General features: G+C 39.3%; 5 protein-coding genes across 15 annotated transcripts; 2 read left to right on the plus strand and 3 right to left on the minus strand.

The window, feature by feature from the left end:
* Window positions 1-35: 35 nt before the first annotated feature.
* Window positions 36-2,157, minus strand: LOC104807504 (vicilin-like seed storage protein At2g18540). The gene is made up of 3 exons (XM_010532799.2): window positions 1,789-2,157; window positions 839-1,163; window positions 36-722 (listed from the first exon to the last, which is right to left on the minus strand). Exons 1-3 carry the CDS (start codon window positions 1,867-1,869, stop codon window positions 127-129), a joined length of 1,002 nt encoding a protein of 333 aa, XP_010531101.1. The 5' UTR covers window positions 1,870-2,157; the 3' UTR covers window positions 36-126.
* Window positions 2,158-3,834: 1,677 nt separating this feature from the next.
* LOC104807505 (protein MID1-COMPLEMENTING ACTIVITY 1-like) lies at window positions 3,835-7,183 on the plus strand. 4 transcript variants are annotated; one of them, XM_010532801.2, is made up of 9 exons: window positions 3,835-4,127; window positions 4,275-4,673; window positions 4,761-5,191; window positions 5,307-5,710; window positions 5,991-6,100; window positions 6,182-6,253; window positions 6,361-6,467; window positions 6,703-6,796; window positions 6,891-7,183. In XM_010532801.2, exons 3-9 carry the CDS (start codon window positions 4,781-4,783, stop codon window positions 6,941-6,943), a joined length of 1,251 nt encoding a protein of 416 aa, XP_010531103.1. In that variant the 5' UTR covers window positions 3,835-4,127; window positions 4,275-4,673; window positions 4,761-4,780; the 3' UTR covers window positions 6,944-7,183. The 4 variants fall into 4 exon arrangements, with proteins under 4 accessions (XP_010531103.1, XP_010531106.1, XP_010531104.1 ...); XM_010532804.2 differs by having other exon boundaries at window positions 4,452-4,673; XM_010532802.2 differs by having other exon boundaries at window positions 3,835-4,099.
* Window positions 7,184-7,839: 656 nt separating this feature from the next.
* Window positions 7,840-11,587, plus strand: LOC104807507. Of its 3 annotated transcripts, none has more exons than XM_010532805.2 (5): window positions 7,840-8,026; window positions 8,768-8,892; window positions 10,163-10,249; window positions 10,837-11,185; window positions 11,256-11,586. In XM_010532805.2, the coding sequence occupies exons 1-4, from the start codon at window positions 7,940-7,942 to the stop codon at window positions 10,934-10,936; spliced, it is 399 nt and encodes a 132-aa protein (XP_010531107.1). In that variant the 5' UTR covers window positions 7,840-7,939; the 3' UTR covers window positions 10,937-11,185; window positions 11,256-11,586. The 3 variants fall into 3 exon arrangements, with proteins under 3 accessions (XP_010531107.1, XP_010531109.1, XP_010531108.1); XM_010532807.2 differs by having other exon boundaries at window positions 10,183-10,249; XM_010532806.2 differs by having other exon boundaries at window positions 10,837-11,587.
* A 3,483-nt stretch (window positions 11,588-15,070) lies between these two features.
* On the minus strand, window positions 15,071-16,667 carry LOC104807508 (protein FD-like). Of its 4 annotated transcripts, none has more exons than XM_010532813.2 (3): window positions 15,689-16,663; window positions 15,483-15,560; window positions 15,271-15,342 (listed from the first exon to the last, which is right to left on the minus strand). In XM_010532813.2, exons 1-3 carry the CDS (start codon window positions 16,337-16,339, stop codon window positions 15,274-15,276), a joined length of 798 nt encoding a protein of 265 aa, XP_010531115.1. In that variant the 5' UTR covers window positions 16,340-16,663; the 3' UTR covers window positions 15,271-15,273. The 4 variants fall into 4 exon arrangements, with proteins under 4 accessions (XP_010531110.1, XP_010531113.1, XP_010531115.1 ...); XM_010532812.2 differs by having other exon boundaries at window positions 15,272-15,345; window positions 15,689-16,664; XM_010532808.2 differs by having other exon boundaries at window positions 15,071-15,345; window positions 15,483-16,667.
* A 1,129-nt stretch (window positions 16,668-17,796) lies between these two features.
* On the minus strand, window positions 17,797-21,678 carry LOC104807509 (la-related protein 1C-like). Of its 3 annotated transcripts, XM_010532815.2 has the most exons (7): window positions 20,873-21,675; window positions 20,067-20,316; window positions 19,899-20,027; window positions 19,695-19,824; window positions 19,475-19,565; window positions 18,870-18,941; window positions 17,797-18,678 (listed from the first exon to the last, which is right to left on the minus strand). In XM_010532815.2, the coding sequence occupies exons 1-7, from the start codon at window positions 21,389-21,391 to the stop codon at window positions 18,376-18,378; spliced, it is 1,494 nt and encodes a 497-aa protein (XP_010531117.1). In that variant the 5' UTR covers window positions 21,392-21,675; the 3' UTR covers window positions 17,797-18,375. The 3 variants fall into 3 exon arrangements, with proteins under 3 accessions (XP_010531117.1, XP_010531116.1, XP_010531118.1); XM_010532814.2 differs by having other exon boundaries at window positions 19,899-20,316; XM_010532816.1 differs by lacking the exon at window positions 17,797-18,678 and adding an exon at window positions 18,685-18,785 and having other exon boundaries at window positions 19,899-20,316; window positions 20,873-21,678.
* Window positions 21,679-21,694: the final 16 nt, after the last annotated feature.

Consider the following 21,694-nt stretch of genomic DNA (forward strand, 5'->3'; position numbering starts at 1 on the left):
GCTTTTCCCCATTTTTTTTTTTTAAAAAAAAAAAAAAAAAAAAACGAGCTCATGTCAGTGCCACTGCCACTTCCACATCACTGCCATGCAGTCGTTTTCTTCTCCTTGGAAGTGTGTAGACGCGAATCAAAACGGGACGGTGTAGGGTAAAGCATGTATATCGGTTCCAGGCAGAAAGCGAGCACCTGGCCACTGCTTCAAACTACTTCCCTGGCTAGTATTGAGACTGCTGACTTGAATCCTTCCGGCGCCATTGTTACGACTATTTGTTCTCATTACCCACCATTCTTGATCTTCCGAGTCAGACAGATCACTGCCCGCGGGCTCAGGACTCCAATTTTCAATGAGATTTAGGAACTGCACAGCCACTTTTGGGGGGCAAATAGTGCAAAGGCTTGAAGCTCGAGCCGTTTCTTCCATTACAGAGCATGGTTTCTCTTTGCTCGGCTCCACCTCTGGTTGTTCCCGGTGACTACGAGAGGGCATCTTCTCTTTACTGAATCTCGTTGTGATATGGCTCCTACTGCTCTCTTCACTTAGGCTTAGAACATGTTGCGGGGCTACACTTGCGGATATCGAACATGGTTGATCAACCAATTCTCTAGGAGGAGGTTGAGATGCTACAATCCTTCCCCGGGGAGAATAAGGCTGTTCATCCTTGCTGGTTAGCACTTCAGGATCTTTCTGCCTTTTGACAGGCAACCGGATCCGAATGATGCTTTCTTCACATTCATAGTAACAATTTGAAGAAAGAATATCATCAGTGTGCAAGAGAAGCAAACAGACCCGACAAGTATACAGCCTTCCCCGGGGAAGTAAGAAACGCAAACAAACTCACCAGAGGTGTTATGATTGTCATCGAGAGGCAGGCTCTGCTTCGGCCTCTCGTTGCAGTTAATAGTGCTATCGCATGAGTTTTGCGATGCTGTTTGATTGTCACGTTCATCGGTAAGGCAGCTCTTCTCCAAAAGTTCAGTCTCATTATCTACTCTCCTGCAATTATCTGAAACTTTCTTGTTCTCTTTTGTGTCGTTGTCTTTATGCCGTCTCTTATGACTGTGATTTTTGCTCCCCTCTGCCCCACTTTCCCTCTCTTTCCTCTTCTTTTCTTTTTTTTCCCTTTTTCTCTCCTTCCTTTCTTTCCTAGCCTTCTCCTCTTCTCTCTGAACATTCAAAGAAAGAATCAAGGTTAATAAGACAGAAGATCATGACACTGACATAGACGAAAAAATGCTGGAAATTAGCAATAGACCAGGAAACATGGGATTTCTCATAAATTAAGCTTGTTGACCAGCTCCACAGGTTGCTTCATCCCCACAAACCAAATGTTTTAACAACACAGATAGCACCGTAACCTTTTGCGCAAGTCCATTTCGTGCCAACAGAAAGGCATGGAAGCAAGAACACGACAGACATTTGCCCCGACATCCAATGAACTACAGAAACCCAGACATGGGGATTCACATAAAATTTTGTTCTTTTTCTCGTTTACTAAGTTGGTCTACTTGGATTGTTCTCTCACACAGAATGTTCAATTCAAATCGACAGTATTCGTTATCTTACACACAACAGCATACTTCAATACGATATCTTCAACGACGCACTACACATTTCCCCCTTTCTCTCATCCCGACGTGTTGTTTATGCAAACATTCGCAAAACCACATAATACAGGTACCAAGAATCGATAACTAGGGTTCGAAAACCAAACACCCGCAAGTTGAGCACTCAAAATCGCAAGAACCCGATAGCCAAAAACCGAAGCCACGAACTAAATGCCCGACAAACCTTGATCGATTCTATCAGAGCTTCATCGCGGATTTCGTTCCGTGCATAACCAGGTGGCGGGAACGGATAACACCGGGACATCTTACAGTCACAAACAACCCGACAGAAACCCCAGACACAAGCTATTTCAGAACCGACACATTGTAAGAAAATCCGGATCTGGACCAACAAAACGAAACCCTAGATCGATCGCGATGGGTCGCAAGTAGCTTTACAGGAGATATTGAGGACTTCCTTGTCCCGCCAAAACCAATATCGGAAGGTATAGGAGAGAACCAACGGATCGAAGTTTTTGAATAACTGGAAAGAGAGAGGAGACGAGAGATCTCTCGAATTCCGAATCTCTCCGATCCAAAGCCATCCACTTGTGCATGCGGAAGAGGTATTTATAGCGGAAGGGATCCTACACGAGAAAAAGGTCTGTTTGGCAGCGGGAATAGAGACACAACGAAGTCGAATTGGTACAGCTTTTCCAAAGCTTACGATGCACAATTTTATGCGGGATGTTTGGAGAAGGGGATAGAGTTACAACGATGCAACGGGATTGTTTGGCAAAACTTCTGGGCCGAAATGACCCGAAACCATGGCCCAGGTGACACCTGGCCCCATGAAATACGAGATTACCTTGCCCGAGGTCGAGGATTTGAATCTTTATATATTGAATCGAATCTATTCCCACTTCCATGAATATAATACATTTATCAATTTTCTAAACCCATCACCATATATCATAATATTATTATGTTGATAACATTAATAGGTTTCTTTATTGGCTTATAAATGAGATTTTTGGATAGGGACTCATTGGGAATGTTAAATTGACATGCACACGATCATTATTATTATGATTATTAATATTCCCCACCAAATCACATGGAGACAACCCACCAAACATTTTTTAAAAAAAAACAATTAGCTGCGGTCTCAAATCAAGACAAAAAAATTAGGTGTTTCTTCCTCTTTTTTTTTTTTTTTTTTTACATAAATCAACTATTAACTATACCCCTAAACGGCATTAAAATAATGACGTGTTTCACCCACCAAAAGTGAAGAGTCCACTGTGAGAGACCATTTTTAATGGACCGGCCAACTGTAAAAGTAGTTCCCTTTTTTCACAACTATAGTAATAATAATAATATAACCATAACTAAAAACTATATAATTAATTGTATTTGTATGGTTACAAAAAGCCAAGGAATAAATAGTAATTAAAAAAAAATAACTAGCTTCTACGATAGAACCACCGCAAATCGCCAAAAAAGCCTAGGGATAGCCAGCCACAGGAGCTCCACTGCCCATCATTATCGTTCCCTCAATATATACACCATTTGCTATATTATATATATATATATATATAACATATTGCTGTATATATATATACACACATAAATGTGTGGGTGCGCGCGTGCATAGTGTATTTAGGGTGTTTCTCGTGGAAGTTGACATTTAGAAGATGGGCAAGTAATTAATTATCACAAGAAACAGATCACATATATTTTACCAATGAAATATGAATAATACATGGACCGTATTTTGTTCTATATACTTTCGAATTTTCACATATAGTAACAATATATCAATTGATTAGACGTTTATAACCATTAACCATTAACCAATATGGAATGGAGGTAGATAAGAAGACATGTGCGTCCCTCGGTGTCATTGCATGCGATGATGGTGGGTCCACATGACATGACATGACATTCCGAATTATTGTCCCCGAAAACTCCTAAACCCTTATTTAATTTGTTTAATTAGCACTGATAACAATTAGCTTTCTTCGCCCGTTTCCTATTCTTTCACCTGTTTTTTCTCTCTAGAAATGATTAAATACATTATTAAATTAGGGGTAATTTCCACAATTAGCGTGGAACTGAAAAGTAATTAGGGATTTAGGACAATCATCCGTCATTGTTAATTTGAAAAAAAAATATCAGCCATGGCATTTTCGTGAATATAGAAAGGAGAGAAGGGCTAATCCGTAATATCAGTAGGGATAGCACTACCTTCGACGTGTGGCAAATGGAGGTGGGCAAAAACTGGGAAGTAGAACGATAGATTGAATTTTTTATTTTCTGGATAAATTTTTCTCTGAGAATCTCTCTGTTTCTAATCCGAAGACGAAGACGAGAAATTTGTTTTCTCGGAAAGCAATGGCGGTAGATTCCAGGATTCAATGTTTTTCTTTTTCTTCTCCTTCTTCCTCCTCAAGATTCTGAAAAAAAAATAATTCTCAGATTTTCTCTTTCATCGTTGCACTTGGAAAAGTGTGAGAAGAGGGGTACAACTGTTGCCTTCTTCAATGCATTAGGTGATCTTCCCAATGCTAATTTTGCGCTGTAATTTCTCTTTCCCGTGATTTTATTTCCAAGTTTCTTCTTTCTTGTCTCCGGCGAAAAGGAGCTCGGTTTGCCGGCGAGGTTCGCCGGAGGTCTTAGCCGAAATTCACTGACTTTTTCCTTGTCTTTTCTTTTCGCTTTCGTCAGCTTCAAGTGTTCAGGAGACTCTCCTTTGTTTTTTTTTCCTTTAATTTCGCTTTTTTTTTCGGAAGATCTTTGACGTAGAAAAGCTTGCGGAGACGAGTCGTTGAGAATCTTTGTGATTGGTATCTTATAAACTTTTTTTTTCCTACTTTTGTTTCTTTTTTTGTGTTCCGGTTGAAGAACCCGCTGTCTGCTCCTCACTCAAGTCTGCTTCTTACCTGAATCTTTGATCCGTAATGCGATTCCTGAAATGATGGGTTTTCGGAAAATCCGAATCTTTGGGTCTTAACTTCGAATCCGGCGTCCGAATCTTCTCGAATTTGGATTCCATCAACAATGCATGAGTAGCTAGGACCCAACTCTCCGATTCCCGCAATCATCCGAATCATCAGAGCTGTAGAGGTAAATTTTTGGATTCCCCACTGTTTGGATCTCACTGTTTCTTAGGGTTTCAAGCTGATGTCTGAACATAATCTGGGTAATGATCAGTACGAGCAAGAACTTTGTCGATGGCTCATTCATGGGATCATCTGGGCGATATCGCGTCGGTGGCGCAGCTCACGGGGCTCGACGCCGTGAGATTGATCGGAATGATCGTGAGTGCGGCGAACACGGCCCGAATGCACAAGAAGAACTGTCGGCAATTTGCTCAGCATCTCAAGCTCATCGGGAACTTGCTCGAACAGCTTAAGATCTCTGAGCTGAAGAAGTATCCAGAGACGAGAGAGCCGCTCGAGCAGCTCGAGGAGGCTCTGAGGCGTTCTTACATCCTGGTCAACAGTTGTCAGGACAGGAGCTATCTCTACTTGTTGGCAATGGGTTGGAACATCGTTTACCAGTTCCGTAAAGCTCAAAACGAGATCGATCGTTACCTCAAGATTATACCTCTCATCACTTTGGTTGACAATGCCCGGATAAGGGTATGTAATTGGCCTTGTTATGATTCCGTAGTTGCAAAAAAGTTTGATCTTTTGGTGTGTTTACTTATGATAACTCTGGTTGTGTGTATGCATACTGAAACGTGAGAATGTGTAGGAGAGGATAGAGGTTATTGACCGTGATCAGCGGGAGTACACATTGGATGAGGAGGATAGGAGGGTGCAAGATGTTATTCTGAAGCAAGAATCCACCAGAGAAGCGGCCTCGGTCCTGAAGAAGACGCTCTCCTGTTCCTACCCTAACTTGGCTTTCTGTGAGGCGCTGAAAAAGGAAAACCAGAAACTGCAGCTTGAACTGCAGCGGTCACAGTCGCATTATGATGTGAATCAGTGTGAAGTTATACAGCATCTGATCGAGGTTACCGAAGCTGCTGCTACTGTTGAACCTGACCCTGAAAAGGATTCATCTAAGAAAAGTTCCCATAAAGAGAACAGCAACAAGGAAGAGTATTCATATGGTGAGGACTCTCCAAAGAAAATCAGTAGTCGTTCAGCTTCGAGGTTGGCATCTCTGACTCATTCCGATATAACTAAAGATCTATAACTTCATGAGGCTTTCCTTCAATGTAGAGTTTGTGGTATCACCGAATTACGAGAGGCAAATAAGTCTATAACACCAGTGGATTCCTCCACTTAAGCGTCCTTTCTACTAAAGAGAAAAGGGGAATGGCTCCAAATATTTGCATGACCACAAGGGCATGCCAATGATGCCTGGAAGGCCAAAAAATTGTAAGGGAATGTATTGTTTCTATTAAGCTAAACCTGTAATTTTACTATGCAGGACCACTTCTTCTGTCTCTTCCGGACATGATCTGCTTTCAACTCGATCATCAAAGCACCGTGAAGAATGGGAGACTGACTTGCTGGATTGTTGTTCAGAACCTTCTCTTTGTAAGCCTCTCCTTCTAACTTGGAATGTAATTACTAAGACCACTCCCCCCCTCCCTCACAAATATAATGGTTTTACCACAGGCTTGAAGACATTCTTCTTCCCGTGTGGCACACTGGCAAAGATTGTCACTGTGGCAACAAACAGGCACACCTGTAAGAATTCTTCTCTGATGAAAACAACTACCCGTTACTTTATTTATCCGATCTGGGATTCATATAGTCTTGATCAATAATCAGCATTTGTTCTCTTGCCTCTCCAGCGTCAGCTGAAACTTGTAACGAGCTAATGGCATATTCCTTGATATTGTCGTGCTGCTGCTACACTTGCTGCATAAGGGGAAAGCTCCGGAAGAGGCTCAACATCACGGTACGTGCATGCTCTTCATTCTCTTTCACTCTATACAATCCATCACACCATGAATCTCGATATCTACACAAGCTACTTACTGGTTATGATTGCATGCTGAGGAAAACAGATTTGAGTTTTAGTGTATTCAGACACTGATCACAGAAAAGAACAATGGTTTAGTGTATTCAGACACTGATCACAGAAAAGAACAATGGCTTAGTGTATTCAGACACTGATCTGTTGGGTTTGGCAGGGAGGATTTATAGATGATTTCCTCTCGCATCTCATGTGTTGCTGCTGTGCCCTCGTTCAAGAATGGCGAGAAGTCGATATCCGTGGTGCTTACGGTACATAGACATAAACACTAATCCGATTTTACAAAATCTTTTTTAAAAAAACAAACAGAACGGTAATTAATGTAACTAGCATCTGTTCCTGCAGCTCAAGAGAAGACCAAGATAAGCCCCCCAACGTCTCAGTTCATGGAACACTGAGTGAATCTCTCCATGACTATTAAGTTCTTCACTGTTCTTACTACACGGAAAACATATGGTAATATATATAGGTAAGCGGTGTTCTTGTTCTTGTCGTATCTCTGACAAGCGCGAACTTCTCGTAAAACTGTGTTTCATTCATGACATCTTCATATGTAAATTAGTTTTGTTGGAGTTTCATCGGATATTTCAGCTCTATGTATCATACAATTAATTTCTCTTCTTTTTCTATATGATATAGTCTCAGTTTTACTTTTTCCATTCATTGTTATTCACAGTGGTGATCATTTTGGTTATTAACCGAATAATTGAACCGAACCGAATAAGTTGTATCCGAACCGAATCCGATATCAAAACTGAACGGTTATGATTTCTTTAAACTTGAAAAAATCGAAACCGAATAAAAAAATACTCGAGAAAACCAACAATTTCTTTGAAAAAATGAGTTTTTTTACCGAAATCAAACCAAACCGAACCCGAAAAATAACCGAATCAAATCAAATCAAAATTTATATAAAAATCAAATGGTTATAATTACTATAACCGAAATAACAGAATCTCCGAAATGACCACCATCATGTTCATGAATGTCTTAAAATTAAAATTTAATGGCCACTCTTAAAATTAAAATTTAATGTTTCGAGATTTTATATTTATTTTTATGGGAATGTAAGGTACTCAGATTCATTTAAAGATTCGGATGTGAATATGGTATCCTAAAAAATAAGAAATTCAGATATCCGAACGATGTCAGTTCCTATTGAACATTGGTATCTGATTGTAACATAGGAGAATTAAGGGCCTAATTAAAAATTTTATAATTTACGGACAGAACCCTGAACAATGTGCGCTTTGCAGCTTACTCCCTGCCGGGGAACAGCGGTCACTGACCAAAACTGTGACGTCTCGGTGCTCGTACCTCAACTCGATTTCCTGACGAAATTCCAGGAAATTAGATTAAACCCTAGAAAATAAAACTAAGCTCGGAGCTGAAACATGGTGAGATTTAGCACAGTACTGCTGAAAGACGCGGGATATGTAACTGACGATTCTCGTGTCCCCTCTCTCCAAGCAGTCCCTGAGGTTCGATTCGATCGGTCCTTGCATTTTTTATGAAGATTTCGGTTGTGGGTTTTTACTTTTTTTACGCAGTCTGCTGAATTTTCCGTCAGGGCTTGCTTTGCGAGAAAGCGAATTCGCTTATCAGTAACGCCATTGGCGTCTCTTTTCACATAAGCATCTGTTGCATGAAGAAGGATTGTGCTTGTTTGTGTCTTAGTACTATCATGTCCCTGAATTCGTATGGATCCAAAATTATCCCGTTTCCTTATTACTTTGATGCGTACGAGCATTTGAAGGATACGAGATAAACCCTCTTTTACTCGATCCAAGCTCCTCTACAAGGCTAGTAGGGCTAGATGTCTTGTTTCGTTCCAACCACGATGAATTTCGATATCTCTGGTACTTGCTACGTCATAAAGTTGGAAACTTTTCAAATCTTCTTCTAGAATGGCTTGTCCAAACCTGGCACATTCAAAATTTATCTATGGTATTTTGTTTTGCGTTCAATGCAATTGGAGAATCGTCTTTAAGGAATTTTCCTTTGGGGATTGATGTAGCTGGATCTGATTCTTTCTGGTTTTTGCTCGGTTCCAACTAAAAGGGAATGTATTCGGAGTTTGAATCGGGATGAGTGGGGGAATCATCCTAAAGAAGACTGGATTGGTCTCATTTTTTTCTTCTTAATAGATTTGGTGTTATTCCTTTTAGCTTTTACCTCATTGTAGACATGGATACTGATTTTAAGTTATGTGAACATGATAGATGAAATACGGGATTCCATGCTTGGCTCCAAGGGGTGGCAAGATACTTTCAGAGGAAGGCGATGTTCAAACATTTGACGATTTTGTTTTGCTCCAAAAACTGATGGACTATTGGATCAGAATAAGGTAGCAACTTGTTCCACCACATCTGTTGGATGTCTCTTTCTCTCTGTTAGCTTTGCCTGATGCATACTGCTGTGACTTTTTCCTCATATCAATGAATTATTCTGTCTTATGTTTCTAGTTACTAGAGCTGTTGGTTTCACTGTCCCTTTCTTAATTATAATGCTGCTTGACTGAGTTGAATTCTGGTAGTATCTTCATGTTATCTTATGTTTGATCCATCTGGAATTTCACTAAAAATGTTGTTGGGGCAATAGAAGGCAAACCCAAATGATACAAAGAGACTGGTGGTAGGATAAGATTGATATTCTAAATCATTGTTCTGGTTAGTATAACAAGCACAAAAGTTTGATATAGCTATACACTAGATTATAAGCGTGACCGTACGAAGATAGCTAAAAGCAATATCCAAAGTAGTATTGGATGCTGAGTTGATGGGTGCATAGTGCACCATGGGACATGAAGATAGAAATTTGGCCATAGAGGGAGGGAACAATACATAATGGAAGGATAGATTCCCACTTTTGGTAAAGATTCCCCTCAACTTGATGATACTATGTTTACACGATATGAGCCCGGGATGTTCTCTCATCTTTTGTTTCTGGTTGCTAATAAAGCATACAGAACCAAGACCTGAAAACTGATGAGGAAGCATTTTCTTGGACATCATCATTTAGGCTTATCCCCATTAGGTGATTGATAGTGTATATTGTAGGGAAGAAACAACAGCTCACTTGATAAAACAATGCCTTAAAAGCAGTGTACAAGTAAAAGAAAAGTTGGGAGTGGTTGGTATTATTCGCCTATCATATTCTTCCTTGACCAAATTAAAGTGGGTGTGTGTGACTGATTTCCCATTGGTTTGGGGGTTCAATCAGAATGGCAACTTGTTGGCCACTGTGGAATCCAAACAAAACAAGAGAGAAAGATGTGATAATAGAGCTGAAGAAATATAAATGCTCAGTGATAGGTCCTTTGTGTTGTTCCATATGCAAGCTTTAAAGCGGCGTTATTACAAAAATACCTCTAAATGTGCGCAGACACTTTAAGTACTACCCTTCAAAATTAGGGTTTCAAAAAAAAAACTCTCAAATGCTAAAATGACATTGTTACCCTTAATGAAAAGGACACGTGTCAATGACAGAACGAAAAGAGCAAATATTAGAGAGTGGAGTTTGGAATTTGAAAAAAAAAACATAAAAATCAAATATTGAATAGTTTTCTTCTTCCTCTGTCTGTTGGTTCTACGATTTCTTTGTAACCCCAAGGATAGAGTGCGATTTCTTCTTGCAGTATCTTCGCACTTCAGATGGCTTCGTCTCCTTCATCGTCTTCGACTCCTATTTACGAAGACATCCAGGTGCGTTTTGTACTTGAACTCGCCGAGAAAGTGAGAAGTTTTTTTAGAATTTCATGTGTGTGTGTTTGGGTAAACAATAAACAATAATAAAACTGACTAAAATGGGTCATATTTGCGTAGTATAGATTAGAAAAATACGGATTTCGCTAAAAAAACTAAGAAACATTGTTTTGCTCAATTCGAGTAATATTGAACTCGAATCACAGTTATAGTGTCCAAATGAGATATATTAAATCATATTAGTGGAGTTATATAGTTCAGAAAAATTAGGGTTTCGGTTAGAAAGTGGGAAATAAGTTTTTTCACAAATTCGAGTCATATTGAAGTTGTCATGGTGAGACACAATGGTCGTACTAGTCACAATGGTCACACTTGAAGGGTATAACGAGTTAGACTAGTCTAACCAAACTAGTAAAAATGGTCACAACCAGTCACACTCGTCAAATTGCACACGATGCTAATTTGGTCATACTAGTCACAGTCGTCGCGACTGAATGGTATGACGAGTTTGACAAGTTTGACGATTCTGATACATCTGGTTACTATTGAAACGAAACTGATAATAAATGTTAATTTTCTTTTTGCAGGTTTCTTTCGTATATGATTTTAACGACATTCATCATGTTTCCAAGATCACAACAAAGTGTTATCCGGTTCAAACCACCCGTTCTCTTAAAAAGGCTCTAACAAATGAAGAATGAACATATTTCAACAAAGAGTCACAGTTTCGACATATTTTCCATCTTCAATGTGAAGACACATTAAAGATGGTTCTGGTGTCTGTCTTTTTACATCGCGCACTAAAGCTTGAAGGAAACGTGAAAGAGTTGTGGTTTATTCTGAACGGTGTGCCCGTTAGATACTCGATCACCGAACATGTCATTATCTGTGGTCACATATTCAAATGTGATGAACCGCATCGGTGTAACTTCACAGGTATGTACTATTGACATACGAGTTAAATATGGTATAATGTTGTCACTGATTACACGAGCTATTTTGTTAGGGTATTCGAAGTGTTCTTCAAACATAGGGGGAAGAAGAACACATTTTGTTTAATCTACATGAAGATGAAAGTAGTCATCCACTAGTGAAGTTACACCGATGCGTTTCATCACATTTGAATATGTGACAAAGTGGAGAGAAGGATAATGGAAAAATTCGAGAGAGTTCTGAAGAGGGCAGGAATCACCATTGAAGATGTGGATTGGTCAGAGGAAAAAAACAACAAAGAGGATGATGTTGATGTTTCAATGGAATGGTCAGAAGAGAATGTTGCTTTTTTACATCATGGACGAGGTATGTTCATATCAGTCATACCAGTCACACTTATTAGGTCTGACAAGTTTGAACGGTTTGACCATTTGTATTTATTGTTTAATTGATCATGTGTAGGGAGTCGACAGTTTATTCCTTCTATTCCTAGGACCGCTTCTGAGCAGAAATCTGATGATGTTGAAGAGACTAATGAAGAGATCATTTCTTCTCCTAGGACCGCTTCTAAACGGGAATCTGAAAAGGTGGATTAGAGATCCTTTCAAACTCGTCACGCCGTCAGTACTCGTCAAACTCGTCACACCTTATCGGGTTTCGCAAATTTGTCTACTGCAAACTGTAAACTTATCAATTATCACCCCATTCATCAAGTGTCTTACTATGAATCTAAAACGCCTTTTTGTTTCTCACAATGCATGTTCTCCCAAAGAAACCCTAAAGTTCTAATAGTGTTGTCCTAACACATTGGCTTAGGGTAGGAAATAGTTTTTTCCCGCATGAGTTCCGGTTATCAAACACTCGTTAAATATGTTATAATGACCCATATACACCACACTGAACCATCAAAACTTAATTTAGACCAACGGTTTGTTTTCACAAACTCGTCAAACCGTCAAACTCGTCACACCGTCAGTACTCGTCAAACTCGTCACACCTTATCGGTTTTCGCAAATTTGCCTACTGCAAACTGTAAACTTATCAATTATCACTCCATTCATTAAGTGTCTTACTATGAATCTAAATCTAGCTCTCAAATTTTAACGCCTTTTTGTTTCTCACAATGTTTGTTCTCCCAAAGAAACCCTAAAGTGTTCTCCTAACACATTGGCTTAGGGTAGGAAGTAGTTTTTTTCCACATGAGTTCCGGTTATCAAAAACTCGTTAAATATGTTGTAATGACCCATATATACCACACTGAACCATCAAAACTTAATTTAGACCAACAGTTTGTTTTCACAAACTCGTCAAACCGTCAAACTCGTCACACCTTATCGGTTTTCGCAAATTTGTCTACTACAAACTGAAAACTTATCAATTATCACCCCATTCATTAAGCGTCTTACTATGAATCTAAATCTAGCTCTCAAATTTTAATGCCTTTTTGTTTCTCACAATGTATGTTCTTCCAAAGAAACCCTAATGTTCTAATAGTGTTCTCCTAACACATTGGCTTAGGGTAGGAAATAGTTTTTTCCCGCATGAGTTCTGGTTATCAAAAACTCGTTAAATATGTTATAATGACCCATATACACCACACTGAACCATCAAAACTTAATTTAGACCAACGGTTTGTTTTCACAAACTCGTCAAACCGTCAAACTCGTCACACCGTCAGTACTCGTCAAACTCGTCACACCTTATCGGTTTTCGCAAATTTGTCTACTACAAACTGAAAACTTATCAATTATCACCCCATTCATTAAGTGTCTTACTATGAATCTAAATCTAGCTCTCAAATTTTAACGCCTTTTTGTTTCTAAGAAACCCTAAAGTTCTAATAGTGTTCTCCTAACACATTGGCTTAGGGTACGAAATAGTTTTTTTCCACATGAGTTCCGGTTATCAAAACCTCGTTAAATATGTTGTAATGACCCATATACACCACACTAAACCATCAAAACTTAATTTAGACCAACGGTTTGTTTTCACAAACTCGTCAAACCGTCAAACTCGTCACACCGTCAGTACTCGTCAAACTCGTCACACCTTATCGGTTTTTGCAAATTTGTCTACTACAAACTGTAAACTTATCAATTATCACCCCATTCATTAAGCTTCTTACTATGAATCTAAATCTAGCTCTCAAATTTTAATGCCTTTTTGTTTCTCACAATGTATGTTCTCCCAAAGAAACCCTAAAGTTCTAATAGTGTTCTCCTAACACATTGGCTTAGGGTAGGAAATAGTTTTTCCCACATGAGTTCCGGTTATCAAAAACTCGTTAAATATGTTATAATGACCCATATACACCACATTGAACCATCAAAACTTAATTTAGACCAACGGTTTGTTTTCACAAACTCATCAAACCGTCAAACTCGTCACACCGTCAGTACTCGTCAAATTCGTCACACCTTATCGGTTTTTGCAAATTTGCCTACTGCAAACTGTAAACTGATCAATTATCACCCCATTCATTAAGCGTCTTACTATGAATCTAAATCTAGCTCTCAAATTTTAATGCCTTTTTGTTTCTCACAATGTATGTTCTCCCAAAGAAACCCTAAAGTTCTAATAGTGTTCTCCTAACACATTGGCTTAGGGTAGGAAATAGTTTTTTTCCATAAGAGTTCCGGTTATCAAAAACTCGTTAAATATGTTATAATGACTCATATACACCACATTGAACCATCAAAACTTAATTTAGACCAACAGTTTGTTTTCACAAACTCGTCAAACCGTCAAACTCGTCACACCGTCAGTACTCGTCAAACTCATCACACCTTATCGGTTTTCGCAAATTTGCCTACTGCAAACTGTAAACTGATCAATTATCACCCCATTCATTAAGTGTCTTACTATGAATCTAAATCTAGCTCTCAAATTTTAACGCCTTTTTGTTTCTCACAATGTGTGTTCTCCTAAAGAAACCCTAAAGTGCTAATAGTGTTATCCTAACACGATTCTGATTATTTCGTAGAGTTTGACCAGTTTGACATAGTTTAATTAATGTGATCAATTTGACTAATGTGAATCATGATAATATTGATTTAACTCGATTAAGTATACAAAATACAACATGCTATTGATATGTATGTCCCATTTTATTTATTTATACTATATGGGTCGAATATAAACATGAAAACAACAAATCTCTTTCATAAAAAAAACCCTAAATACCCAAAATATATAACAGAATTTAAAGAAGAAAACTTAGTTATACATGAGATCTATTCTTATTGGATGAGATTTTTGGTGATTTCACTTGTTTCTCTCACCAAATTTGGTGAGAATTCACACTGTACAAGAGGAGCTCGAAGAGAGAGTGTGTGTAATACAGGAGAGAGATGGAGAGAGGAGAGAGAGAAAGAAAAGAGAGAACGGAAGAGAGATGGAGACAGGAGAGAGAAATATAAAAAAGTTATTTTTATTTTATTATATTATAGAAAAAATAAAGGGTATAATGGGAAAACTACTTTTATAAGGTTATATTTGATGTTGTCTCTTTTCTTTTTTTTATGAAGGGTATCACTTGAAGTCTTATGTATTATTTAAGGGTATTTTTGCAATTGACCCCTTTAAAGCAGGACCTACTTTCAGCCCCATTCTTTGATATTGTTCCTTTTCACTTGTTCACACACACACATCATTGCACCATACATAGTTTTTTTTTTTTGTCTCTTGGTTACTGATGCTGCTTACATAGAGATCCTCTGAACCCAAATAGCTCAACAGTAACCATCACTTATCATATTTTTAATTAAAAAAAAATCATGATCTTTCTGCATTAGGTAGGATAAGGTATGGAATTACAAAGTATTTGTGGGAGAAATTAGACAGAAGTCAAAAGCTTTGTGTAAGGAAAACGGCATCAGAAAGGTAAGAGTGTGTTTGCCTTAGGAAATGGAAAGACCCTTTCTTTTTCTATGTATTTTTACATCTTCTTTTCCCCTGCATTTCTTAAGCTCACTACAAGTTTTAGCTTAGTTATATCTTAAAAAAAAGGTACAAACTTTCCCTTTTTTCTTTCCATAAGGAACACATTTAGACACCAAAACAGTGAGGGACTGGTAGATTTTTTTTTCTTTTCAAAATGGAGCTGTTGAGGACCTCTGAAGCTTGTTCTTTTTGGGAAGCTGGGATGCTGCCGCCATCCTCTGCTTTATTTTCCATAAATACAAACACCAAAATGTGCATAAATATCAGAATCTTCCAGTCAGGAGTTAGTAGTGCAGTGTGTTGAAGTTGTTTGAGATGGGAGTAGAGAATGATAATATGAACTTAATTGCTTGTTTACCTGATATTGTTCTCTCTTGAGTCTTGCATTTTCTGCCTGCAGGTGAGCAATTTCAAGCTCCAACTCATTCGTATAAGCCTGTAAAAACACAAAACCCGGAACCCACAAATGCAAAAGCTTCTCAGATGCAAAAACACCTCATTCGTTCCCCATCTCAAATCATATAGAAAAGAAGTGGGGGTGAGAGAGAGAGGAGAGGGACATTCCTGTTTCCTGGCCCGGGAACGAGCCGCAGATTCTCTGTTCTTGATCATACGCTTGTGGCGTATATCACTTGAACTTCCATCAGAATCTTGGCCTCTTTTCTTCTCATAACAACCGAACCGACCCGCTGAGGCAAGAGCCTCGAAAGGGGTGGTAAAGGAGGACACGTTTGAGGAGAGTTGGGGGTGGTTCTGCAACAGATGAGAATCTGAGTTATCAAGAAGCTCGAATGCAGCACTGGAATTCAAGCTGAGAACAGTTGCAGGAGCTGGGAGAGGAGAGCCGTACAGAGCAATGGCAGTGCTTGTGTCCCCATTGCTTGAGGAACCCATGCTCAGACTCGCGGGTGGTTCCTGGTTCAGTGGCCTGTTGAGAAAATCCTGGAAGATGGAGTTTGGATCGTGGGCCTGGTGGCTGCCTAGCCTCGGATCATGAGGGTTTTGGTGGTGGTGAAGGGAAGAAAGGGTGATGTCTTTCCAGACTTCTTCCATGGTGGTTGGATGTTTGTTCTGGGTCTGGGAGTTGGTGGGTAAAGAGGAAGAGGATGTTGATGATGATGGTGAAGAAGTGGAAGAAGAAACTCTGTTGAGATTCTTGTTCTTGTTCCTGTCAGACACTCTATGGCTGCCCTGTTGCTCTGCTGATGGCAACATTGGAGAACAGAACAACAGAAGCAGCCTAGTTCTTTGGGGGTCACTGTCTTATACAACAACGGGTATATATATACACAGAGAGAGGGAGAGGGGGGGTCGGATGATGTGGTAATGTAACAGGCGAGAGAGGACAGAACATAACATAACAGAGCTTCTCTTTCATTGGTGATTTCTGGTGTGATGGTTGGCTCCAGTTGGGGAGGGAGAGAGAGAGTATTCTGAAACAATTTAATGATAAATCCGTAATTATTTATGTAATGCCACCACTAGAGCTTACTTAAAACGTGGATTTGTCTTCTGCATCGAACCCATAAGTAAATCTCCTTTAGTTGCAGTTAGTGGTAAGTGAATCTTCTGCATCGAACCCTTAATTTTCACACAAAAATTGTTTTTTTTTCCCTTTATGGGTTTAGTTTTCAAATATGACGTAATACATAATTTAATTAATGTCTAAAATACTTTGGATTTTTGGCTGTTAAATTTTGTTATTCACCTTAGCCTTAGTATAAACTTTTATGATCATACAATATAAGAAAAGTCGATTATTATAACTAAAAAACACATGATTGGATACACACACACACACACATATATATATATTATTGGTTCTCTTTTCTTAATAAAATAAAATTACAATGTACATGCGAAAAAAAAAAAAGAAATGCTACATACAAAATCTAGAGAAAAAAAAAGATAAAAAAGAGAAGAGGGACAACTAACATGTGGACCTTATTTAAATATTAAATAATTACGTCCAAAGCCTGAATTTGTAACTGTAGAGTTGCGAGTTTCGATTATTTATTAAAATAATGATCCAACGGATAACGAGAAAATGTACCATCCAATTCTTTTCAAGTCTCAACTAGACTGTAGGAAACTGTACGTAGTCGTAATTATTGTCGTTATTAAAGTGATAAAAGAAGAAACGGAGAATAAGAGAATGACCCAAAACAATGCTAACCGTTGGATTAAGGAATAATAATTTGGTAAAATTGAAGGGTAATAATTTTTTTCATGTATCACTGCTGTTTATGGTTAAATAGTAGGTGACCAAATAAATAAATATAATAATGTTAGATTTTGTAACGTGGGTAAGAGCCCAGAGGCCAATGATTGGCTTTTACTATCTTTCTCTGCGTGTGACTGTGAAGGTGCTCCGACACCGAAACATTAGTGGAAAAATGGGGACACTTACCCTCCCCACACACACATGAAACCATGCAAAAAAGGTGCATACATACATACGTACATGCATGCATGCATATGCAGACATTACCTTCTTCTTCAACACAGAAGAAAAGGACATGGCATGTCAGCAACTCATGTAACCGGCAAATTCTGTCACAACAAAACAGAGATGAAACACAAGCAAACACAATACCCGTTACCCCAAATCTACACCCATCAAGTATTCATTCACACACCCATATATATCTATATATATATATATATATATATATATAATACGGTTTGTATTAAAAAAGAGTTGGAAGCAGAACATCCATCAAATCCACAATGTCGCAAAACCAACCGTTCCACATTGATCACATCTTTCTATGCCATAAAAGAACCCAGAGCGAGTCTGAAGGAACAAAATGACAGCCTCAGACAGACACTCAAGACTCAGAAGAGGCAAGGAACAGGATTATGACCACCAACCCTTATGTATCAAAAATATAAAATAAAGAACAAAAGCCAGCAACATCCCACCAAACAAAAACAAAAAAAAACCATAAATACGTCCAGTTTCTCTAGCTAGGATATGATAAAGCCGAGTTTGATCTTTTTGTCTTCTTTTCCTTTTTTTTTCCTGTCTTTTTGGGGTTTTCTTATGTTTTATCAATTTTTTTTTTTTGGGTTTTCAGGGGGTTCCCCTCTGTTATTGTTTTCCTGTATTGCACAGGACAAAATAATATATCCACGTACCAATGTCAACCAACACCAACAGCTCCAACAAGACGAGCTTTGTTGCTCCGGAAGCCATCTCTCCTTCTTCCAAGAGTTGCTGAGATGTGTGCAGCAGCAGAAACACATCTTCAGTTCGACTTTGAAGGTCGAGAAGAGACAACAGCTGTGTCACTGCAGTTTTCTGCTGGATTGCCACCAATGGTCAGATGTTGCTGAACGTCTGGATCATCTGAGAGAGTTTTACTTGATTCAACAGGATGACTGGATGAACCAACGTGCTCCGTTGCATTCTGCTCGAGGGTAAGGGTTTGGACTTGTGTTGCCAGAGAACCCACCCTCTCTGCAGACTGGGGACTTGAAACAATGGGGGTCCGCATACTAGCAGGAAGCAAGAATTTCTGCCAATTATGGCGCCTCCTTACTTTGTCACCCTAAAAAGAGTGCGCTCATAATCAGTTGAACGTGTATCCAACCAGATATGCCTCAAAACACCTCAACCGATAGCAGAACATGACAAATTGACTGTTTGACTTCAACCCTTGAGGCGTCAATTTAACAAGTTTAATCACTGGATATCAAATGAGAATGATAAGAAATGAGAAATTTGAAGACTCAAGAGTACCTGCACTTCAACAACAGGTGAACCTTGCAGAGCCTCCAAAATATGCTGGACATTATCAGTCAGTCCTACAACCTGAAAAAGAAAACAAGGAAGCATGGCAGAGATAACTAAAAAGAGAGTACAACACTAGAACCGTGATTTGAAACCAAGTAACAAAATGCTTCACTTACTTGGGAAGCAAAAAATGAATAAGGAAAAGGAAATTGGTGAGATAGAACCAGATGACAATACATTGTCTCATTTCATGGAATGCAGCATAGAAGACAGGAACGAAAGATGCTTTTAATCATTAATCTCGACGATAAATTAGGTTGCATTGGATTCTGTAACGTGTCTTCGTAACAAGTACTCCATTTGCCTAAAACCTATTTGTATGATTGTGTCATGTGATGATTAGGAATATAAATGAATTTTCAACAAAAATAAGATTCTATTAGCACGAATATATAACTTCTCAGTATACCAAATATCATGTGTCATCCAAATCAGAAATAACAAGTGTTAAACTTTGGCATGGAAGAGATCTTACCATGAACAATCAAAGAAGACAGAACAGAATGATAATGTCATAAAGCACAAAAACGTATACAGAAAATGAATATCACCTTTCTGAAACCTGCAATCAATTGTATCTGAACAAAACCCTGATCATCCATGAACTTCCGCAGGTATGTGTCTTTAATTAAATTCTCTTCACTGTAACAAAAGCAATATTTGCAATCAAATTCCTCCTTCTGATGGAGATTTGAGCAGTTGGTAATGTTACCACTGAGTCAAAAACCAAAACAAAACAAGATAAAGTGTGAAAATCTAACAAGGTATTACCTAAAATAGAAGTGTATTTGATTCTGTATTCTGGTATATAAGGGAATGTCTTGAACTTGGTAGAAGACAGGAGCCGGAACAGGTGCAGAAATGAAAGGCATGCGTGGATAATAAATAGGCGACACCAATTCTGAAATGATGAAAAAACATTAGAACAAGACACAGAACTTTGAAACACAAAAGGAAACCTTCAGTGTCCCTCACCAGGAAAGGCCACAGGACTACCAAAAGGTTGAATAGGCTGGGCTGCCATAAACGGGACAGGAATAGGCTGCTGCACAGGGGGTGGAGCACGTCTTACAAACCCTGGAGTACCCCTCTGCTGTGGTGCATGTCCAACAAACCCTGGAGTACCCCTCTGCTGTGGTGCATGTCCATCTCTCGCATTAAAGTTTCTGTTCCAATTATGATTCCCATGTTCCTGAATGCGCCTGCCCCCATGATTTTGATGATGATTACCATTTTGGTTCCTGTATGAGTTCCGTTGGGACTGGTTATCGTTACCGCCATGGGATTGTGAGGGGAGACCATTCCTTTGACTGTGGTGGCCTCTAGGAGAAGGATTGTGCAAAGGCAATTCAGCAAATGAACCTGGGGCCGGAACAGATGCATTTCCCGTTCCCTAAACCAAAGACAACAGCATCTGAACATTATTAAATTGGAATTAAGTCAACATCAACGATAGAGCATCTAATGCGAGCAAATGAGACAGTGCACAAGTGGAAAAACAAACAATTTACCAGTTCCCACACATAAGATTCAGAAAAACAGAAACTCAACCCCATAAACCTTGCAAGCGTTTCAGAACATACAACTCTCATCCATTGACCCTAAAAGAAGTCAGTATCTCAACAGCAAAAACTGAAGCTTTTTGTTGATACGTGAAGGAAAATTGTATCAAGAATCCGCATTCAACATGAAACACATCCACAACCAACCAGCCTTATTTTAAGGTTTATTTCAATTGGAAGAGTATAGGTTTCTCAAAAACTTCGGCAAATTAGTCTGCTGAACTTTTCCAGCGACCAAATATCACAAAACTGCATCAATCTGAATAATATCTCGGTTAAAATCAACCCAGGACCAAAATATCAGGCACAGAAGGCATAAAATTTTCTCTTTTATGCCAAACAAAGCAAAATCGTATTAACCCGTAAAATCATGCCGATCATTCAAACCTGGGAAACAGGGACGGATGATGACGATGGCGATCCATCGGACAAGCTTTTTAACGAATCAGAAGAAGACTTGTTCGAAGGAGCTTTCGTGGTCTCAGACAGAGCAGGCCAGGATGCTGCCCCCATGACGGGCCCGACCTCAGAAGCCCCATTGGACGGCCTGTTCCAAGCCGGTTTCTTTCCCGCATTGCCAAGAACTCCCGCGGAGCTCTCTGATTTCTCATCCTCCGCCGCTGCCGCAGCCGCCGCCGGGAGAGGAGCGGAGGGTGCGGCGGAAGCGGAAGCGGAAACAATCGACTCGATCGCCGCCTTGGATTGAGGGGAGGAAGGAGCAGCGGCGATCGGCTCTGATTCGCCGCGGACGATTTGGGTCCACGGCGATGAGACCTGCCGACCCGAGCGGCGCGATACGCCTGCGGCGGCGGTAGGGCTACCATGATTATCACTCATGACGCGAGGAGACAAAGCAGAGGAAGAGGTGGTGGTATTGGGACTAGCAACATCATCTGACGCCATCATCGGACAAAAATTAGGGTTTGTTCGTGAGTCGATGAGCTTGATCAACACCGTATCTAATAACGATTACCGATGGCCCAAACAAAAAAAAACGATAGAGAAAAAATCGGGGAAAATTTGAGAATCTCTGCGGCGGAGAAATTAGGGTTAGGGTTTGTATAATGCAAAAAAAAAAACAAGGAACAGGAAAGTTCCCAAAACAATTCCGGGAAGGAGAAGGAGACGATGGAAGCGGCAGTGGAGGCTCTCTCTCTCCTGTTTTTTTGAGTTTCGCTCTAAAAGGGTTTTTTATATCTGTTTATTTTT

Source organism: Tarenaya hassleriana, unplaced genomic scaffold, assembly GCF_000463585.1.
Source record: "Tarenaya hassleriana unplaced genomic scaffold, ASM46358v1 Cleome13, whole genome shotgun sequence".
Taxonomy (NCBI): Eukaryota; Viridiplantae; Streptophyta; class Magnoliopsida; order Brassicales; family Cleomaceae; genus Tarenaya; species Tarenaya hassleriana.

Excerpts from the sequence above, each read along its gene's own strand:
- LOC104807504 (XM_010532799.2), bottom strand. The coding sequence starts at position 1,869 with ATGTCCCGGTGTTATCCGTTCCCGCCACCTGGTTATGCACGGAACGAA. Across the intron at positions 1,164-1,788 it reads CTCTGATAGAATCGATCAAG|AGAGAAGAGGAGAAGGCTAG; the intron begins GTTTGTCGGGCA and ends TTGAATGTTCAG. Across the intron at positions 723-838 it reads TGACAATCATAACACCTCTG|AAAGCATCATTCGGATCCGG; the intron begins GTGAGTTTGTTT and ends ATGAATGTGAAG.
- LOC104807509 (XM_010532814.2), bottom strand. The coding sequence starts at position 21,391 with ATGATGGCGTCAGATGATGTTGCTAGTCCCAATACCACCACCTCTTCC. Across the intron at positions 19,566-19,694 it reads CAAATACACTTCTATTTTAG|TGAAGAGAATTTAATTAAAG; the intron begins GTAATACCTTGT and ends CTTTTGTTACAG. Across the intron at positions 18,679-18,869 it reads CACCTGTTGTTGAAGTGCAG|GGTGACAAAGTAAGGAGGCG; the intron begins GTACTCTTGAGT and ends CACTCTTTTTAG.
- LOC104807505 (XM_010532801.2), top strand. The coding sequence starts at position 4,781 with ATGGCTCATTCATGGGATCATCTGGGCGATATCGCGTCGGTGGCGCAG. Across the intron at positions 5,192-5,306 it reads TTGACAATGCCCGGATAAGG|GAGAGGATAGAGGTTATTGA; the intron begins GTATGTAATTGG and ends GAGAATGTGTAG. Across the intron at positions 6,797-6,890 it reads CGATATCCGTGGTGCTTACG|CTCAAGAGAAGACCAAGATA; the intron begins GTACATAGACAT and ends CTGTTCCTGCAG.
- LOC104807508 (XM_010532808.2), bottom strand. The coding sequence starts at position 16,339 with ATGTTGCCATCAGCAGAGCAACAGGGCAGCCATAGAGTGTCTGACAGG. Across the intron at positions 15,346-15,482 it reads TCAAGAGAGAACAATATCAG|CAGAGGATGGCGGCAGCATC; the intron begins GTAAACAAGCAA and ends TGGAAAATAAAG.
- LOC104807507 (XM_010532806.2), top strand. The coding sequence starts at position 7,940 with ATGGTGAGATTTAGCACAGTACTGCTGAAAGACGCGGGATATGTAACT. Across the intron at positions 8,027-8,767 it reads CTCTCCAAGCAGTCCCTGAG|ATGAAATACGGGATTCCATG; the intron begins GTTCGATTCGAT and ends TGAACATGATAG. Across the intron at positions 10,250-10,836 it reads CTATTTACGAAGACATCCAG|GTTTCTTTCGTATATGATTT; the intron begins GTGCGTTTTGTA and ends TTCTTTTTGCAG.